This window comes from Palaemon carinicauda, chromosome 32 (assembly GCF_036898095.1).
Source record: "Palaemon carinicauda isolate YSFRI2023 chromosome 32, ASM3689809v2, whole genome shotgun sequence".
NCBI lineage: Eukaryota > Metazoa > Arthropoda > Malacostraca > Decapoda > Palaemonidae > Palaemon > Palaemon carinicauda.
This window is the reverse complement of record NC_090756.1, coordinates 77,561,951-77,581,900: the sequence shown is the minus strand read 5'-3', so window position 1 is coordinate 77,581,900 and position 19,950 is coordinate 77,561,951. Positions and strand designations below refer to the sequence as shown.

At 44.0% G+C, this 19,950-nt stretch overlaps 1 protein-coding gene across 3 annotated transcripts in view; it reads left to right on the top strand.

The window, feature by feature from the left end:
- LOC137625788 (protein SCAI-like) overlaps positions 1-19,565 on the top strand; it is a 156,202-nt gene extending 136,637 nt beyond the window's left edge. Inside the window, exon 10 of one of the 3 annotated variants that reach the window (XM_068356678.1) lies at positions 19,148-19,565. In XM_068356678.1, coding sequence (XP_068212779.1) covers positions 19,148-19,377 — 230 coding nt within the window. In that variant the 3' untranslated portion in view covers positions 19,378-19,565. The remainder of the gene's footprint in view (positions 1-19,147) is intronic. The other 2 variants (XM_068356679.1, XM_068356677.1) reach the window with 2 other exon arrangements.
- Positions 19,566-19,950: the final 385 nt, after the last annotated feature.

The window sequence follows — 19,950 nt, the reverse complement described above, 5'->3', positions numbered from 1 at the left end:
ATTTATTTAACATGTATATTCGGACTTTTAAAACCTTCCCTTGTACGTAGTACTGTTAACAAACCACCCTTTAATGTACAGAACACTTAATGCATGTACTACAGCACCCTAAACTAAAACAGGCACAAATATTAAAGGCGATTTTATATCATGCGTTTCCTAAACACCTAAAAAGCACGATAAAAAATGGCAACCAATGTTTTGTTTACGTTCATCTCTGATCATAATGAAGAAACAAACTCATTTAGTGTACAGTACACATATATGTATAGGTTAGTTTTTGCATCGATTATATTGATTATACAGTACTGTACTGTATGTTGATTTGTTTATTACCAATGTTTTAGTTTACGTATTTTTCTTAGGACTTCCAAATGAAATGTTTTTCTTTATGACGCCGCCTGAAACGACGGCGTGTACGCTCAGTAAACAACCACGCTCAGAACAAACAAGGCATTTAACACGCATGATGATAGTGATAAATAATGATACAGTACATACAGTATTTACAGTAAAAGCATTTACAAAATATGTTACCTTATAAATATAAATTATACAGTATTGTACGTAGCAAAGCAGGAAAACAATTTACGAGAGAGAGAGAGAGAGAGAGAGAGAGAGAGAGAGAGAGAGAGAGAGAGAGAGAGAGAGAGAGAGAGAGAGAGAGAGATTGTTTTACGTACGTAAATGTAAATTTTAAACAAAAAAAATATGATAGGTTACAACATGTAGACTTTTAAAACCTTCCCTTTAACTTAATGCATACAGTACGTACATTACTAAACTATAAAACAGGCAGTAAGAATATTAAAGTAAAAAATAAAGATTGTTACTGTACTCACCACGAAAGAAGTTGAAGAAAAACTTGAATGGTGATGGCGATGAATTTGCTGCACAGTAGAAATGATGATGATGAAGCTGATGATGTGTTCTACTGTGCAGCCAATGATAGTATTTTACGTCTCTTCAGACGGAGGTGTCTTTTCCTGGGACACCTCTTCAACTTCTTCCTGGGAAACTTCAATTTCTTCTGAAGGCGTACTAGCAGGAGGAACTGGCTCTTTTTTGCGAGGCTGGAAGAACATTGTGATCGGAAGTTGTTGCCGCTGCTTCTTTTTTCGATCCAAGAGCATTTTGTAGGGAGTCATTACAGTATGTCATCAACCTTGTTGCAGAATTGCATCGAGCGAACCATATCCTCGTCCCACTCTTGCAACATTTCTTTCAACTCCTTCGCGTGGTTGCAGGCCTTGGCAAGCCGTTCTAATGTTAAGCCCGTTTCTTCGACATTTTCTTGGGTCTCTTCCTGGGTATCACTCTCTTCCTCACTTGCCGATTTCGTCAGGTCTTCGAGGTCTGCGTCAGTTAGGGGCTGGGAATGGCAGTCCAACAACTCGTCGACGTCTTCAGTCGTCATGTCGCCAAACCCGTCACCTCCAATTATGGCAGCCAACTGCACAGATTTCCGTATTGCAGAGTGTTGGATTTCCGACGGAGTAAATCCCTTGTCGTCGTAAACAATATCGGGCCACAACTTCTTCCAGCTCGCATTCACGGTTGCAGGTTTCATCTCTTGAAGTGCCTTCTGAATATTCTGCAGGCACATGGCTATGGTGTACTGCCGCCAGTACGCCTTCAAGTTGAAATCTTCATCCTCGTCATCTTGGGCAGCATCCACACACGCAACGAGGTCCGCCAAGGTATTCTTCGTGTAGAGGGCCTTGAACGCCCTGATAACCCCCTGGTCCATCGGTTGAATTAATGACGTGGTGTTGGGTGGCAGGAACTCAACCTGAATGCCCTCATGCGACAGGTCAGTTGCGTGTCCACCAGCGTTATCCATAAGGAGAAGGATCTTGAATGGCAAGCCCTTCTCTAAGAGATATTTACTGACTTGCGGGATAAAACACTGGTGGAACCAGTTGGAGGTCAGCATCTTCGTAATCCATGCTTTTTGATTATGCATCCAGTACACGGGAAGGAGATTCTTATTTTTATTTTTCAAAGTGCGAGGATTTTTCGACATATAAATAAGCCCCGGCTTTAACAAAAATCCAGCAGCATTGCCACACATCACGAGGGTAACGCGATCCTTGAATGCCTTAAAGCCAGAGGCTTTGGCTTCCTCTTTGAACAGGAAAGTTCGCGACGGCATTCTCTTCCAAAACAAGCCAGTCTCATCCATATTAAAGACTTGTTCCGGCTTGTATCCACCTTCGGCGATAATATTCTTGAACGTCTGGTTCACGTAAGTTTCAGCAGCGGCAGTGTCAGCGGAAGCAGACTCCCCATGCAGGGAAACGCTTTTCAGGGCGAAGCGTTTCTGAAACTTCGCGAACCATCCTTTGCTGGCGGAAAAACGTTTCTGAGGCTGGGAATCAGTGGATGTCCCTGGTTGAGGAGCATCTGCATCATCATCATCTTCAGCATGGTTGCCGTCGTCGTCTTTAGGTTCCTTTGCAGCAAAATTCTCATATAAACTCAAAGCCTTTGTTTGGATGGTGTTCGTATCCAACGCTATGTTCTTCTTCCGGCAGTCGGCAATCCACACAGCTAAAGCACCTTCCATGCGTACAATCGTTTTATTACGCGTTGTAACGACTCGCTTCGCTGATCTGCTAAAGGTGATTGCAGCCGTCTTTCTAATGTTCGCCTCGTCCTTTTTGATATAGCGAACAGTGGATTCGTTGATGCCAAAATAGTGGCCGGCGGCCGCGTAACTTCTACCATCTTTTAACATGTCGAGAAGCGTAACCTTCTCAGCTATCGTCATCATCCTTCGGTGGCGTTTAGGCTCACTACCAGCCTTAAGAGAAGCAGAACGCTTGGGAGCCATTACAGTAGGATTTACGTAAAGTACTGTAACAAAAAGTTCAACTTAAAAAGGTCGCACACAGCACAGATTAAACTTCACAAACTTAAGAACGTCTACTCAGCGATACACGGTAAGAGAAAGTGAACGATCCAGCCCCGCGAGAACTTTGATGCTGCGGGTAGAAGATGCGGGCAAAACACCAATCACAGGCTAGATAACAAAACTTGAGTTCTGATTCGTCATCTATCAGCGCTTGAACCAATCACAACCCGTCTTACAGTACTATGATGCGTTGGTTACCTACTCATAGAAGATGCCCCGCGCATACTGAACGTACGTAGATTAAGTACAATACCGTAATAATAATAAATAATGATAATAATACTGTACAGTAATAATAATAATAATAATGATAATAATAACAATAATAATTTTATTAACAACAACAACAATAATAATAATAATAACAATAATAATAATACACACTTTACGTACGCTATTTTACGCCTCTCTCTCTCTCTCTCTCTCTCTCTCTCTCTCTCTCTCTCTCTCTCTCTCTCTCTCGTACACTTATTCGAAATGTGATTTTTGCAACAAAGAATATTATTGGATGCAGTACTGTACTACGTACGTATACATACAAAAGATTCATGGAAAAGAAGCACATCCATTACAGTACACACCATTCTAAAATGGTATGACTGCATCTGATTTGCGTTTCATGTTTGATTTAACTTTACTACGTACTGAATTATCGTATGATCACATTCTCTTTTCGTGTTTTATTTCTTTCTGTGCTGAATTATATATCATATGTAATGCAATGAACAATCAGTAAGAGCAGATATTACTAATTACAGTATTAATGGAATTACAGGTAACAAAATGTCGTATTTGGGGGTCTTCAGATTTCGCGGTATTTTCGAATTTTCCGGAAAATCCGCGATATGTATATATATATGGGTTATGGAAAAGCCCCGCGAAGTGGTGAATCCGCGATTGTCGAACCGCGAAGTAGCGAGGGTTCACTGTATACATATATGTGTACACTAAATGAGTTTGTTTCTTCATTATGATCAGAGATGAACGTAAACAAAACATTGGTTGCCATTTTTTATCGTGCTTTTTAGCGTGTTTAGGAAACGCATGATATAAAATCGCCTTTAATATTTGTGCCTTTTTTAGTTTAGGGTACTGTAATACATGCATTAAGTGTTCTGTACATTAAAGGGTAGTTTGTTAACAGTACTACGTACAAGGGAAGGTTTTAAAAGTCCGAATATACATGTTAAATAAATAGGTAAATATGGTCTCAGTACTTCGCGGATTTTCACCTATCGCGGCCGGGTCTGGAACCTATCTACCGCGATAAACGAGGGTTCACTGTAATAGGAGCGAAGGAGACGCATGTTGTAAATAAAATAAATATTTTATTTAAAATTTGCAAGGAAATATGAAAATTTTTGTACAATAATAGACATAGATATGGTAAAGGCTGGTGGTGCAGAATCTGAAAGAGAAACAATCATTTCTGTAATCACTAGTTCCTGAGGAACGTCAGTCTTTTAAATCAAGATACACTTTATGTCCGAGAACATGTGGCACATGTGTACGAATCTATGTCGTTTCACCTTGGTAAAGGACAGTCCATTAGTGACACTAAGTGTCCACCGAAATCACTATGTAACGCACTAGGGTCAACACAGGCACCCGTTTGAGTTAAAGTCCCGAGAAAACTCACTGTCCTACGCAGCACTAAACAGCAGGTTTCATCACACTACCTGCTGCCACCACGAATCTTTTCACTTCTCGCACCTGCTTCGAATAGTGTTTGAAAAACACTCTGGGGGGACTTCCAGCCTGTGAAGGATCGGAGGCTTTCGAAGTCCATTCCTTGGAAGAAATTTAGGGAAGAGGCGACTTTCCTGGGATCCTGACCTGCGGGTGTACTGTCAGGATCCGCCCTGCAAATGAAGTAGGTGATTTTCGCTCTAAGTTGTTTTAGTGACAGGTCAATGCCCGACGTTTCTCCTTTGAAAAGCTGTCCTCCACCAAAGTCAGATGTTCTTCGAAGATAGACCTTAAGACTCTCCACAGGGCATAGAGAGACATCTTCCTTCAGGGGACAGATTCTCCAAGGGCCTCATCTTTTGGTGGGAAGTTCATTTTTAGCGAGAAACGTGGGGTCAGGGAAGAGGGTAAGTTCCCCCGTGTCGGCGAACTGTATCTGGCCCTCTTCTCTTGATAATGCCACTATTTCACTGACTCGGGCTCCCGAGGCGAGAGCAAAAAGGAAGATCACTTTCTGAGTCAAGTCTTTCAGAGGGCAAGAGTCGTTGTCCAAGTTAGAGGCAAAATGGAGCACCTTATCCAGGGACCAGGAGATGGGTCTTGGTGGAGGTGCTGGACTGAGTCTAGCACACACCTTCAGGAGTTTATTGAAGATTTCGCTGGATGAATCTATTTGGAAGGCGTACAGAAGTGGTCTAGTCAAGGCCGATTTGCAGGTGGAAATCGTATTGGCTGCTAAGCCTTGTCCATGAAGGTGAATAAAGAATGACATGCAAAAATCTATGGAGATTTCCGAAGGGTTTTTTGCCTTGACGAAGGATACCCACTTCGTCCAGGATGACTCATATTGCCTTCTGGTAGACTCTGTTTTGTATTCCTCTAGGAAGTCCAAACTTTTCTTCGAGATCCCGAACCTTTTCTTCACGGCTAGGGAGAGAAAATCATGAGATGAAGGTCCTTGACTTTCTTTGATGAAGCGAAGACAGTTGACTTCTGCACCTGTTGGGAGAGAACTGGGCCCGGCAGTGGGATCAGCTTGGGCTGTAGCTCCAGGACTAGGGGGAACCAGTTGCTCCGGGGCTGCTGTCCCTTTGAAGGTTCTCAGTTTGGAGAGGACTTTCAGCAGAAGGTTGGGTGGAGGGAACAGGTAAATCTTGGACCATCTGTTCCAGTCCAGGGACATGGCATCCACTGCTTCCGCTTTGGGGTCCTGGTAAGGGGCCACATATCGAGGAAGTTGCTTGTTGTCTCTCGTCGCGAAGAGGTCGATCTGTAGTTCCGGGACTTGACGAGAGATGAAGGAGAATGATCTTGCGTCTAGGGACCATTCTGACTCTATGGGGCTTGTCCTCGATAGAGCGTCCGCCGTCACGTTGCGGAATCCTTGTATGTGAACTGCAGATATAGGTGCCACTTCTTCCTGTCTGCTAGGCAGAAGATGGGTAGTAACACCTGATTTAGGTGGGGCGATCTCGAGCCCTGACGTTTGAGACATCTGACTACCACCGAGCTGTCCAGAGTTAGACCGATGTGTATCGAAGGACGCGGGGATAATTTCTTCAGGGTGAGAAGAACCGCCATGGCCTCCAAGATCTTGATGTGAAACATCTTGAATAGGGGAGACCATGTTCCTTGAACTTGTCGGTGGTGGAAGTGGCCCCCCCAACCCTCCAGGGAAGCGTCCGTGTGGATGTTGAGCAACGGAGGTGGAGGTTGGAGAGGGATGGATCTTTTCAAGGTCCTTGCTTCTGACCACGGGCTGAGCAGGGAGCGAAGCCTGTTTGGTAGGGGTCTCTTGAGGTCTCTTCGAGCGACGGATGCGTTTCGTCTCCAGACTCCTGATGCATCCTTTAGCTGTGCTCGAAGCACTGGGTTTGTCACTGAGGCGAACTGTAGTGAGCCGAGAACTTGCTCTTGCTGTCGTCTTGAGATCCGTTTGGATTTGAGAAGTCTCCTGACAGACCCTGCTATTTCTTTCCTTTTCTTTAATGGGATGGAAAGGCGGTGTGACTGAAGGTCCCAATGGATTTCTAACCATTGGAACTTCTGAGCTGGAGCGAGGCGAGACTTCTTGGTGTTTATCTTGAAACCCAGGTGTTCCAGGAATTGGGTTACTTTGCTGCAAGCTGTCAAACACCTTTCTGGCGAAGTCGACCAGACTAGCCAGTCGTCGAGGTAGGCCATCACTTGGACGCCCTGAAGGCGTAGCTGGTGGACGATCGTGTCTGCTAGCTTGGTGAAGATTCTCAGAGCCACGTTGAGCCCGAAGGGCATGGCTCTGAAGGCGTAGCTTCTTCGATGGACCCGGAATCCTAGGTAGGAGGAAGCGTGGTGGTTCATTGGGATGTGCCAGTAGGCATCCGCCAGGTCTATTGAGACCGTGTAGGCCTTGCGAGGCAGTAGGGCTCTGATTTGTTGAAGAGTCAGCATCTTGAATTTGTAGTTCACAATGAACTCGTTGAGGGGGGACAAGTCGAGAATGTCTCTGAGTTTGTCTGAGTCCTTCTTGGGAACACAAAACAGTCTTCCCTGGAACCTGATGGACTTTACCCTCTTGATCACCTTCTTGTTCAAGAGTTCTAGGACATATTCTTCCAAGAGGGGGGTTGATGGCTGGAAGAATTGGTGGAAGGCTGGAAGTGGTTGCGTCCAGCTCCAACTCAGTCCCTTCTTGATGATGCTGTGTGCCCAAGGATCGAAGGTCCAACGATCCTGAAAGTGGCGGAGTCTTCCTCCCACCGGAAGCACTTCATTGCTTCTGGTTTCCCGAGGACTTGCCACCTCGACCGCTAGCTCCCCTCCCTCCTCTGCCCCTGGAGGGGCGGCGCGAGGAGTCTGCCTGAGCCTCTACCTCTCGGACGAAAGGTAGTTGACTGACGCTCGTAGGCAGGGGTAAAGGCCGGTGGTTGTGACACCACTGGTTGGGGAACCAACTGAAAGGTCTGTTGCAGTTGAAAGACCACTTGGGGAGTAGTGGGAGCCGGAAACTGGCGTTTTTGTTGACGCTGCTGGGATCTTGTTTTGGAGGATTTGGAAGATTTCCTCTTAGGCTGAGGGCCTTCGTCCTGGGAGGATTTCCTCTTTCTCGACATGCCCCATCTGTTGAGAAGGTTCCTATTCTCGCAGGCGGCCTTGTCGACGATCTCTCACCAAGTCAGAGGGAAAGAGATGTTTACCCCAGATGTTGGAGGAGATAAGTTTCCGGGGTTCGTGTTTCACTGCCGCGTTGTCAAACACGAACTCTCTGCAGGTTCTTCGGGACCTGATGAAGCTGTACAGGTCCTTCATCACAGTCACTAGGTGGGTTTTTGCCAGAACCATATAGAGGTCCGGGACCCTAACGTCCCCAACCCTGACCTCGAGCTGAATCTGGAGAGACAGGGAGGCAGCCAGTCTCTCCTTGGTCTCTTGCTCCCGACGAAGAAGGTGGTGGTTCAATTTCGGGAGGTGCTCGTTAAACTGACGTCCGGCTACGTCAGGGTCCAGCTTCCCAACCGTGAAGGTGTACTGGATATCTTAACAAAACTTGTCGTCAGGGGGAAGGGCGAGGGAGAGTGGCCTACACTCCTCCAGGGTAGGACAGGGTTTTCCTTCTTCCACCGCCTTCATGACTGCATGGAAGGCTTTCTCCACGAAGGGGAAGGATGCAGAAAAGGGAGCAAGAAAGGACGGGTGCTTCTTGCTTAGAGCCGGCATTTTCGAATTGGTGAAGCCGTGGCTCTTTAGGCAGTCTGCCAGTAAAGCTTGGGCCTTAGAGTGATCAAACACGATCACCTCCTTAGGCTCAGTCTCTTCCTTGGAGGCCGGTTCGGTCTTAAGTCAGACTAAACAGTCTGGGTAAGCTTCGAAGTTTGGGAAGAATTCCACTTCTTCCAGGAGGATAGACCCAAGCTTGTCGTTTATGAAAATCTTGCCAGTAGTGATTGGCATATGCTCGGCGTATCTCCAAGGGTTAGACTCCGAGCAGGAAGGAAGATCCTTAACCGAGATCTTCTTCGGTTGCCTCAATTCCAAGAAACGACTTGTAATCTGGGTGGAATGCTTACTAAGCCTCTCGTCCATTAAGGACACCAATACCCGGATGGCATCTTCGGTGGCAGGCCGCACGGGCTGCGGTGCGGCGGAGGTAGAAGGGACTGGCTCCTCAGTCACTACAGGAGCTACCGGAGGTGGAGGGGCGGCCTCGCTCTCCGAATCAGGGTATTCCACCTGATCCTCTTCAGCCTCCGGATCCTCGCCCATGAGGGTCCTTTCGGTGTCGTCGGACACGTCCAACAACTGTGTCCAACAACTTCTCCACCTCGTCTAGACTACACTTGCTAAGCGTAGTATCGATGTCCGGTTCAACGTTCACTTGAACCAGTGGGATCTGATCCTGGGGATCACAGACTCTGCCGACACTTTCGGAAAAAGGATGGCCCTCATCTTCTCGTTGGGGAGATACGGTCCGGCAGCGTTTTACTGGAAACCGCGCACCCACGTGCGCAGTTTCTCTCGAGCATTGTCCCTGGCTTCTAAGGACGGGGGTTGTCAAATCCCTCGTCGAGGAGGCCTTGGCAGACTGGGCAGGAGACTGAATCCCAGTATCTGAGATTGCCCTTCTTTGCAGTACAAGGGGCGTGTGTCCGACACGCACCATGCCCATTAAAGTCCGGGCGGCGGACCGAGCAGAAGGGGCTTTCGCATTTCACATACTCCTCCTGTAAAAGAAAGAGAACATGAGTACATGGAAATAGAGTCATGACTTACAGTATATTACTCTTAAATTAAGATTCCTTAAACTAATTCTTAACTTAGAATTGTGTTATGTGAGCTCCGGATAGGTGAGCTAGAAAAGAAGTAGGAAGACACATACTGTTCTTGTGAATCCCGTCCAGCCAGGTACCGCGACCTTTTCTGCTGGCAATTCATTAAAACCTGAGGTTATAGGAGAGGGAATAGTATCCCTATGGGGAAGCCAGCCTAGGCTTCCTTATAAAGGAATTGTCTGCAGGGTAGAGGAGGTCTGAGATCACTCAGAACTTAGATAAAGGAGGGGAAAAAGGATAAACCCCTCAATATTGGGAAGGTCCCAGTAAGAGACTGCACTGAGAAGCACAGAGTATGCTGGAAATTTGTATGGTATACTCATACAGCTCAGAGACTGTCTTCAGGGTATGAGATAGCAAAGAAGATCAGTCTGGCTATATGGATGTATAGGTCGACTGCCAGCACGGGGCCGGCAGCCGGGGGAAAGGGGTGCTTGTCCCTGGAAGCCGTGTCGCTTTGCCGGCAAGCCGGAGGCCTGGTCCGGCGGGGTGAATACGTCAAGGCTATGCTCTAAGTAGCAGAGAGGTAGGAAACACTTATAGGGGCGACCGGCGGCAGGGCGGAGGCCGGCTGCCGGCGATGGTGAACCTACTGGGTACATAGATGGAAGGTGTCTGAGAAGCCGGCGGCAGCGGCGGTGGTCGCCGGCAGTCCAGCAGGCTGGCGCCATGGATGGAACTCAGACAGGAAGTCCTATGAAGTAGGAAGGTCACCGGGTGTGCTGATGACTAGCGGCGACCCCCGGCAGCCGGCAGGGTGTTGCCTTGAGTAAACCTGAGATAGGAAGGTCCTATATAGTAGGAAGTTACCTGACGTGCCGGCGGCAGTGGTTTCCGGCAGGCGGCGGCAGTGGACCAGCACCATGATAGGAGAGAGAAAGAGAAGGAGGGAAGGAGGAAGGGTAATGTCCGATACCCAACTGGCTTTCTTCCGGAAGGAGTGTACTCATGATAGGGGTGGGGAACCTATCATCCCAGGGTAGGGAGCCGGCAGACGGCTGGGTGTCCCAGCTGGGTGTCCAAGGTAATCCAAGGGAGGATCAGAGAACACTCTAGACATGGGGGGGAGGGTGATCTCCTGCTGGAAGGGCGGCCGCTAACACAACCCCATAGTTCGACTATAAGGGGGAAGTGTAGCAGAGCTGCCACCCAGGCAGGAGAGCGCAGCTTAACCTACCATTCTCCCCGAGGGGGAATTGTAGGACAGCGGACAGGGGTGTGAAGGCAAGCTGACAGAAAGAATAGAGTGGGGTAGGGGGGGGGGGGGGGGGGATGATGGGGGCAGAAGGTATCGCGACCCTAAAGCTCCCAGAGGGTGGGGGAATCTGTTTTCTATAGTACCCAGGTAGGAGAGAGGCACTTTCCAACCCTAGGGTTGGTTAGCTCAGATTAGGAACAGAACTGGTATACAGTGAACCCTCACTACTTCGCGGTTCGACCATCGCAGATTCACCACTTCGCGGATTTTTTTCATAACCCATATATATATACATATTGGTAATAACAAAATCAACATACTGTACTGAATAATCAATATAATCGATGCAAAAACTAACCTATACACAGATGTGTACAGTAAATGCGTTTGTTTCTTCATTATGATCAGAGAAACGTAAACAAAACATTGGTTGCCATTTTTTATCGTGCTTTTTGGCGTGTTTAGGAAACGCATGATATAAAATCGCCTATAATATTTGTGCCTGTTTTAGTTTAGGGTACTGTAGTACATGCATTAAGTGTTCTGTACATTAAAGGGTAGTTTGTTAACAGTACTACATACAAGGGAAGGTTTTAAAAGTCTGAATATACATGTTAAATAAATAGGTAAATATGGTGTTACTACTTCGCGGATTTTCACCTATCGCGGCCGGGTCTGGAACCTATCTACCGTGATAAACGAGGGTTCACTGTACTGTCCTAAACTATAATAAAACAGAAACCCCCAAGGCCTAACCTAAACCTGGAGATCTCCTCCTAGATTAGGTAAGGCTGGGGAAGTATTGCTAGGCTACAGGAGGAAGGGACAAGTCCCAACCAAGAGCAGTCTAGGGGGGAAGGGCTAGGCCCACCCCACCTTCAGTCTCAGTCGATACCCCATGGGAAAGACGTTCCTTAGGGGTGGACTGCGATGAACGATAAGTACTCTGGGGTTCTGACCGAAATCCCCCCATACACTATGGGAGGGAAGAGGGAAGAACTACCTAACCTTACCTACCCGAAGTGTTTCGGTAAGGGGCTACGAAAGGCAAGGCTACCCAGAGGGAGGTACATAGGCTAAGGGAGATAAGGAAGCATACAAGGATCCCAGCGTTGGGTTAGGTATGACCTAGTTGGACCAGGCACCATTCCCTGTATGGTTCCCCGAAGGCGAAAATATGTGCAACATGGAATCTTGTATATGTTTAAAAATGTCTAAATCTTCATAAAATAACACTAGGAACACTCATATGCAGAAGTAAATATGAATACTAGGCTGCGGCCTATGCTAGGCATAAAGGCTAGTATGGGGTCAACTGGCTAGGAGCGCTGAAGACCACAACGGCAAAAATGAACTATTCCTAAATTGAAGGTTAATAACCTAAGATAAATTAGTTATAATGCCGTGAAGTCTATGCAGGCTAACTAAGCCTATATCTTCACTAATATAACACTAGGAACATTATTATATCATGCAGAAGCAAACATGAACACTAGGCTGTAGCCTATGCTAGGCTGAAAGGCTAGTATGGGGTTGGCTAACTAAGATCGCCGAAGACCACTATCAGCATAATATAACTTTTTCCTAATAATGAAGACTAAATAACTAAAGATTTATCTTGAATAAAAGGTCGGGGAAGGCTGTTCTGGCTAACTAAATAACGCATGCAAGTGAACAGCCGCGCCGTAAATGGCGACCCGAGGCAAGGCACAGCTCGGCCACAAAACACAAGATTTTAGCGTAAAAAATCGTTACTCAACGGCCAGAGCTTATTTAAACAATACAAGAACCTGGTACTCAACTTTCCAGAAGAAGGCGAAGCAGACGGCTGAGACATCTTGAAGGATGCACACAGAATATAGCGATAACTGGGAACAAAACAATTGTCATTATTGCTACTAAGAGAGGAATGGTGAGGGCGGACGTGACGTCACTCAGCTGCGAGTATCGTAACAGTGACAAAGGGAGAGTATCTTTGGAACGGCACCCCAGTTACCTCCCACATTCACTCGCCACATCTTCCCCTCGAAGCTTAAACGCTAGGTGGGGTGCAGATGGCCATGTGAAGTGTTAATGCATGCATCCCCTGTTGATATACGATCTTCTATAAGGTTAACCCTTAGAATACTCGCTCCAGAAGTTAGAATTCTGTGAAAACCTTTAGTTTAATTCTCTGGGAATATTTTAGTAGTTATATATATCCAAAGGAAGCTACTGAAGGAACCTTCCATCAGGACGACATGGCTTGAGCCCAAAAATACACTTAACAAAAGGGTGAGCTGTAGCTTCGCGCTCCACCATCTGTTCAGACATGGACTTGGCTTCCATCTCCAGTGATCAGACTAAATATATCAAATGCACATTTCTACCATAACCTTTTATTATTAATATGATAAATGAAATAAGAGCTATGATTATATTGCATGTTCCAATGTTGAAAATAAATTAAAAGTGGTTTAGAATATAAAACATTGAGCCCTTTATTCTGTTCGAACAAGTAACTTTGAACAGAAGCCTTATCTATCAGTGTTCATCTGAACCACTGGGTAGTAGGAGGCTCCTGTGGCCTGTGCTAGATTACAATGGGAGCAAAATGGGTATTTTTCTATTAAAACCTGTAACTTTATTGATAGAGGTTTCTGCCAGTAGGATATGTGATTCAAAAGTATATTTGCAACGATCTATTAATAATGCGAGTTTCAATGTCCTAACTAATATTCCACTGTTCTATAATTGAACTGCCCATTCAAGGGGATGGAGACAAGTGACGTTCAGCTTCAGCCCTGATTTCTTGGCAGAGAATTAGAATCTGGTAGTTTTTGAGCCCAGGTTCAATTCCTTCCAGATTTCAAGTCTCCGAGAAGTAACTTGTAACCTGGAAAAATTGTTGTTGTGTCCTGTATGGATGCTAAGGCGTTATCTCAAATGAACTCGAGTAGCTTGTCCTTAGGTCAGACACCTGTTCATTAGCGCGGGCACGGTCAATAAAAAGGTAACAAGGAACACCATTTACCCTTGGAGTAGGCAGATTATTGACCGAGCCAGTAATCCTTCACCTTCGTCTCAAGGATCACAACCTAGAGTTCATGACGTCAAGGGCATCAGTACGTCCCTGGCATTTAAAACGAACCTTTCTCTGACTCAGATTCTACAAATAGGGGTGTAGAAAAGAGAAACTACCTTCACTTCCCATTACCTACAAGATATGACCTACAGGTCCCTAGACCAGTGGTATTGCTGCCTTAGCTCCTCATAGGATGATCAACAGTCATTTGAGGACAGTAGTTAGTGTTAGTCTAGGATGAATGTAAAAGAAATGAGTGCCCTTTATTTTCATCATCTTCTCTTCTCTTGGGCCATAGCATGTGGAGACTTGTCAGCTAGAACTCTTACGACTGCAGGAAAGCCCATTTTTGACTTGGAGCTAGAATATATTGCATATATTCAAATCACTTTCCCAATCTCCTGGATGAGGGGGAGTTGGAACATAGATTCTCGGAATGTATAAATGTAAACTCATTATTATACATAGCCTTGACGGTCACAGTTGTGTTCTAACACTCGTACTCACTTTGCTTGGGTTGTGAACTCTTTTGATTTAGGCCACTGGTTAACGAGGTGTGGATGGATGGATATTGTAATCCCGGAAAACTTTTCAGTCAGTTAAAGGGACTTCACCCACCGAAGTGCGAGTCTTCTATTGTAAATAACTTGAGTGTTTCTATATTTTGGAGTAATTTGTGTTTTCTCTAACCATACAGACGTGTAGTTTTTTACACGTACTTTTACGTGTCATCACCTAACCTAACCTACCGCTTGTTTACACCTCGTTAAAGGTTTGTATAGCTGTATTATAGCTGATTTGTTTGTATAGTTAGTAAAAACAAATTAGTGATTCTAGGTACTTTGGCTCCCTTACGGGACCAATATCTAGATCAAGGGCTAAGGTTACCAGTAAGTCTAGAATGAAAGGGAAGAGTGACTGGCCTTCTTTTGATTTCTATTTTATTCCCCTCTCTTGGGGTACAACTTCGGAAACCTCACCAGGTGCACTTGATCGAAGATAGGTAAGCTCATTTTGCTTTCGGCATCTGAGTGTGCAATCAATTTTGAGTCTTTATCTACATTCCTCATGACGAGTGAATATTATGCGATCAAGCAAACCTTCTAAACTACTTTTTGATTGACCATTGACTTTATCTCACCTTCAGACTTTAGGTTGCAATGCAGTGTGTTCTAGCTTTGGCTCAAAACAACTCGTTGCTTAGGCTGTGATACCGGATATTTCATTGGTTCACGAGGTGTAGGAGCACAGGTTCAAGGATTCCCTCCTAAGGATGAATCACCTCTTATAGGTAAAGGATGATACTTTTAAGATAATTTGCATTTTTCTCAACTATACAAACCTGAGTCCTTCCCGCCATCACCAGCCCCCAACGTAAAGTCCCGGCTCCAATCCAAGTGAGGTACAGTGAGCTACAGGGCGGGGGAGGAGGGGGTGATAGCCTTTCCTCTACCAATAGGTATCTACCCTTCCAGTTATTATCCTTCATTAAAAGTTTTAACTGCTGTCCTGTTGAGATACTATCTCTAGAGTGTTATTGGATCCTTTGACTCGCCAGACAGTACTACATTGGGTCCTTCTCTCTGGTTACGGTTTATTTTCCCTTTGCCTACACATACATCAAATAGTCTGGCTTATTCTTTACATACTCTCCTCTGTCTTTGTACACCTGACAACACTGAGACTACCCAACAATTCTTCTTCATCCAAGGGGTTACTGCACTAATTGTTCAGTGGTTACTTTCCTCTTGGCAAGGTTAGAAGATACTCTTTATCTATGGTAAGCAGGTCTTCTAGGAGAAGGACACTCCAAAATCAAACCATTGTTCTCTAGTCTTGGGTAGTGCCATAGCCACTGTACCATGGTCTTCCACTGTCTTGGGTTAGAGTTCTCTTGCTTGAGGGTACACTGGGGCACACTATTATATCTTATTTCTCTTCTTGTTTTGTTAAAGTTTTTTATAATTCATATAGATGTTTATTTTGATGCTGTTACTGTTCTTCAAATATTTTACTTTTTCTTGTTTCCTTTCCTCACTGGGCTATTTTCCCTGTTGGAGCCCCTTGGCTTATAACATCCTGCTTTTCCAACTAGGGTTGTAGCTTAGCAGGTATTAATAATAATAATAATTCCATCATTTGCAAGTCCTCCATCTTCTATTGTAAAGGACTCGGGTTTTTATATTTAGGAAAAATACAAAATATCTTTTAAAGTTGTCATTTTTATCTTTTACATACTTTGCACTTTTGATATTGTTTCTATTTTCCTTCAGAATGTCTTGGTATCCTGAAGATTTCTTTGTTATTTTATCATTGGCTGTGTGGGAACTGTATTTCCACCCGACCAGCTCCTCTCTTTGTGTTTCTTAGCCTCCCTCCTCTTCTTCCTGTATTCATTGCTGTTTACTTCCCAATTATCCTATACCAAAGCTTGAAAACTCTCTGTCAATTCAGTTGTTTAAAGCAATTTTTGGCACAAGGTCATGTAATTTCTGACGAGTCATTTAGCTCCAGACATGACTTCTGTAGCACAATGTCAGAGGAACAATATATGATAGATTTGAGATGACAGCTAAAGTGCTGGATTAGGGTTCGAGACCCTCTCAAGGTCAATAGTTTCTTGTAGCGTCAGCAACCTCACCATCCATGTGGACTAAGGATGGTGGGTTGGAGAAAGCCTATAGGTCTACCTGCGGCCATTGACTGTCCCTCCCTGGTCCTAGTTTGAGTGGAGAGCAGTCTTGGGTGCTGGTCATATTATATATGGTCAGTCTCCATGGCATTGTCAGTGTCCTCTGATATGCCATGTATAAATGATTTTTAAAAACTTTAATGGGATACCTATAAGTACAATCTATCTATCTATATACCAAATCACTTCCCCTGATTTTGGGGGGTAGCCAATATCAAACAAATGAAAAAATGGGGGCCTTTCCACTCTACGCTCCTCCCAGCCTGACAAAGGACTCAACCGAGTTTGGCTGGTACTGCTAGGGTGCCACAGCCCACCCTCCCCCATTATCCACCACAGATGAAGCTTCATAAGCTGAATCCCCTTTGCTGCTACCTCCGCAATCAGAGGAAGCAGCAGGGCCCACAGGAACTGCGTCACAATCGCTCGCCATTCATTCCTATTTCTAGCACGCTCTCTTGCCTCTAGAAATAGGAATGAATGGCAAGCAGCAGGAGGGGATTCAGCTTATGAAGCTTCATCTGTGGTGGATAACGGGGGAGGGTGGGTTGTACAATAGCTCACTGAAAAACTGCTAAGATATTCTGACAAATGATCTGTATCTCTGCCTACAAGGTTGAGCCATGCAGAAATTGATGAGCTAACTACCTAGACTCCTTTTGATTGCAAAATCTAGAAGTTAAATCGATAGCCCCTTCCTCCTTTCAGCTGCTTTACTGTTTTCAGATTCTTGTATGACCAATTTACTGTGATGTGATACATTGAGGTTTTAATTCTATTTTTCAATATTTTCTTAATACTTAGGCTTTCTCTTGACTTGACTGTAATGAGCATTGAGAAAGATGCACATTATTAGTTTTATTATTCTTTACCACAGTTCAGACTATGTTCATGCAAGATGAGTGGGAAGAAATTAGGTGGTTCTTGTTTTATTTGGACCTTACTTTTTCTGAAGGTTGATCTGAATGTTATCCTTAGGGTAAACGGAGTCCCTCTCATCAGTTTACCTTTGAGCACCTGGAAGCTTTGAATACTATTTTTGTATTTTTATTATTGTTTATTTTTACTATCATTTATCTCTTTTCTTTTATGCTTGAGTGAATTTGTTTTCCATTTTTCCAGAATATTTATCATAGGTGACAAGCAACACTTATTCACTAACTCACATTAGAACTAACTATGGTTTAGTTATTCTTCTTTTCTTACATATCTTTCCCGTGCAACCAGACTCAGGAGGTGTAGTGGTAGAGTTTGTTCATGACTGATCAACTCGCCTTGTTTTTACTTTGCTTCATAACTATGTGGGCCAGTTTTTTTTAGTGTAATTACTTTTACAGAATTATTCTTGTTTGTCATTACAACCACACTCAGCACCACTTACAATTCACCTTTTTCAGGTATTGGGGGTTCAAATTGACAAAATAATCCATGGGAACACAATTCTCCTTCCCAGCTTCCAATTACTCCATTACCATACTATATTTGTCACTTTTGAAATGTCCTTCCAGATATTTCAGTGGTTTCATGTACCCTGTCTTCACTATCATAAGCTAGTACTATATCATGTGCAGACACCTTTCAATGCTCTGTTTATAATTCATGCTCTGTACCCTTAACTCTCTCCACACTGCATCTTTAAGTGCACGTGTACCCTTCATCTCTCGGCCATCAAAGGCAAAGTATTCTTTGTCGTTTTCAATCACGAACACTTATCAGTTTTGTTTTCAGCTATAACATATTACTACTTTTCCACACAAATTCCACATATCTAAACATCCAAAATTGAACAATCAGACTCGACATTTTGTTATGAATATTCCCGACCATTTGGTGCTCCTCCAGGTCTCACTGGAGTGGAAAGGGGTTTGGTGGACGGTCGTACGTTTTTGTGTTTTGATTTTTGTGCATTGTTTCTGATGCTCATGAGAGTTTGAAAATCTTCCAAATCAGGTTACAAAGGAAGCCCTTAGAAAATTGCAAACATTACCATGTTAAAATCATGACTTGAAGATTGTATTCTTCTGTCCCGCTGTCGATATCCCTACATTAATTGGTCGGTTGTTGCCTGATGTACCCTCTCCAATGCCTTCTATCAAAAGCATCCTCTTCCACCAAATCTCTTTTCTCCATATCATCCTTCACCGTATCTCGCCATCTAATTCTCTGCTTTCCCCTCGATCTTCTTCCCCTGACAGGTTCCTCCCAAGTCCTCCTCACTCCCTCCTCACTATCCATCCTCAACATGTATCCACATCATCTCAGTTGTGACACTCTTGGATATCGTATTCATTAAAATCTAAACTGGTTCTTTGTGGTATATATTTATATGAAATCACGTACGATTGTCATTGATGGATATTAAGAAGATAATTAGATCTATTGTCAATATTGTATACAGTAGCAAAAATTTAAAGCTTACGCCATTCTGTGGTGTTCCAAATGAATGAATCAAAATGGAACTACTGTAAACATTGGAAATAAAAATGTATATTAAATGTTAAGACATTACATAAGGGATATTGAGAACTCTCAATTAATCCCTGAAAGTTTTACTATTCTACGAGTAAAATTGTGGCCAGGAAGATGTTCATATGGGTAATAGTTAATAAGATTTTCTATTTTTAATGTGTTCATGCCATTTATGGGATTTCCAAGGTGTACGAAGTTATATTAACATGTAAAAGCCTAAAGTATACACATCCATTAACTAATCCAATTTATTACTTTCCCAGATGAACATAAATGCTTTGACTGATCCTCTTTTTATTCTCTCTAGCAGATCAGCACCACCGGGGCAACCTCTTCACTCTCTTTTTGCATTCGCCTTTGATGGGGATGTGTCTGGTGAGTCAGATATGTGATGTTCCTATGAACTTGTGGGAAAAGTGCCAAGGTCTTGTTGACAGATTTATCGCTGAAGCTTCCCGATTAGTCACCCGCGGTAGAAACGTTGGTATGTTGAATGGAACTTTTGAGTTTTCTCTCTTGTTACTTTTCAAGGTTTTGTGACCAGAAGCCGTGCAAGTTACAGTATATGTCTGTGCATGGCATTTAATCAATAAGCTTAATTGCCTTTCAAACATTCTTTTATTGAATTTATTTCATTTTAAACTTTTGTGTGTGAAATTAGTTTGATTTGAAATATTTGTGTATGACATTCACTTCATTTTAAATTTTTGTGTATGAAATTTGTTCCGAGTTAAACAATTGATTATCATATCAACTTCATTTTAAACTTTTGCATGTGATGAGAATAAATTCAAGTTTGTTCCGTAACCGAAGTACAAACTACGCTATTTACATAGGGTATTACTTTCGGCGTAGCTGAAAGGGCGAGCCATTAGATTTTTAACGAGGGTTAACTACCCTCTCGCTAGCTAGCGAGGGGGTAGGGGAGGGGTAGCTAGCTACCCCTCCCCCTGCACACACCGGTGAACTGCTTCACTTCGCTTTTGGCTCGGACAGTGGGCAGACGTCTCTGTCCCGTCCTCGCATGGCAGCCATTAATGTTTTGTCTTTACTTAATTACTTACTTTATTTATACTTAATATATATGTAAACATTCTTATGTTTATGTATATA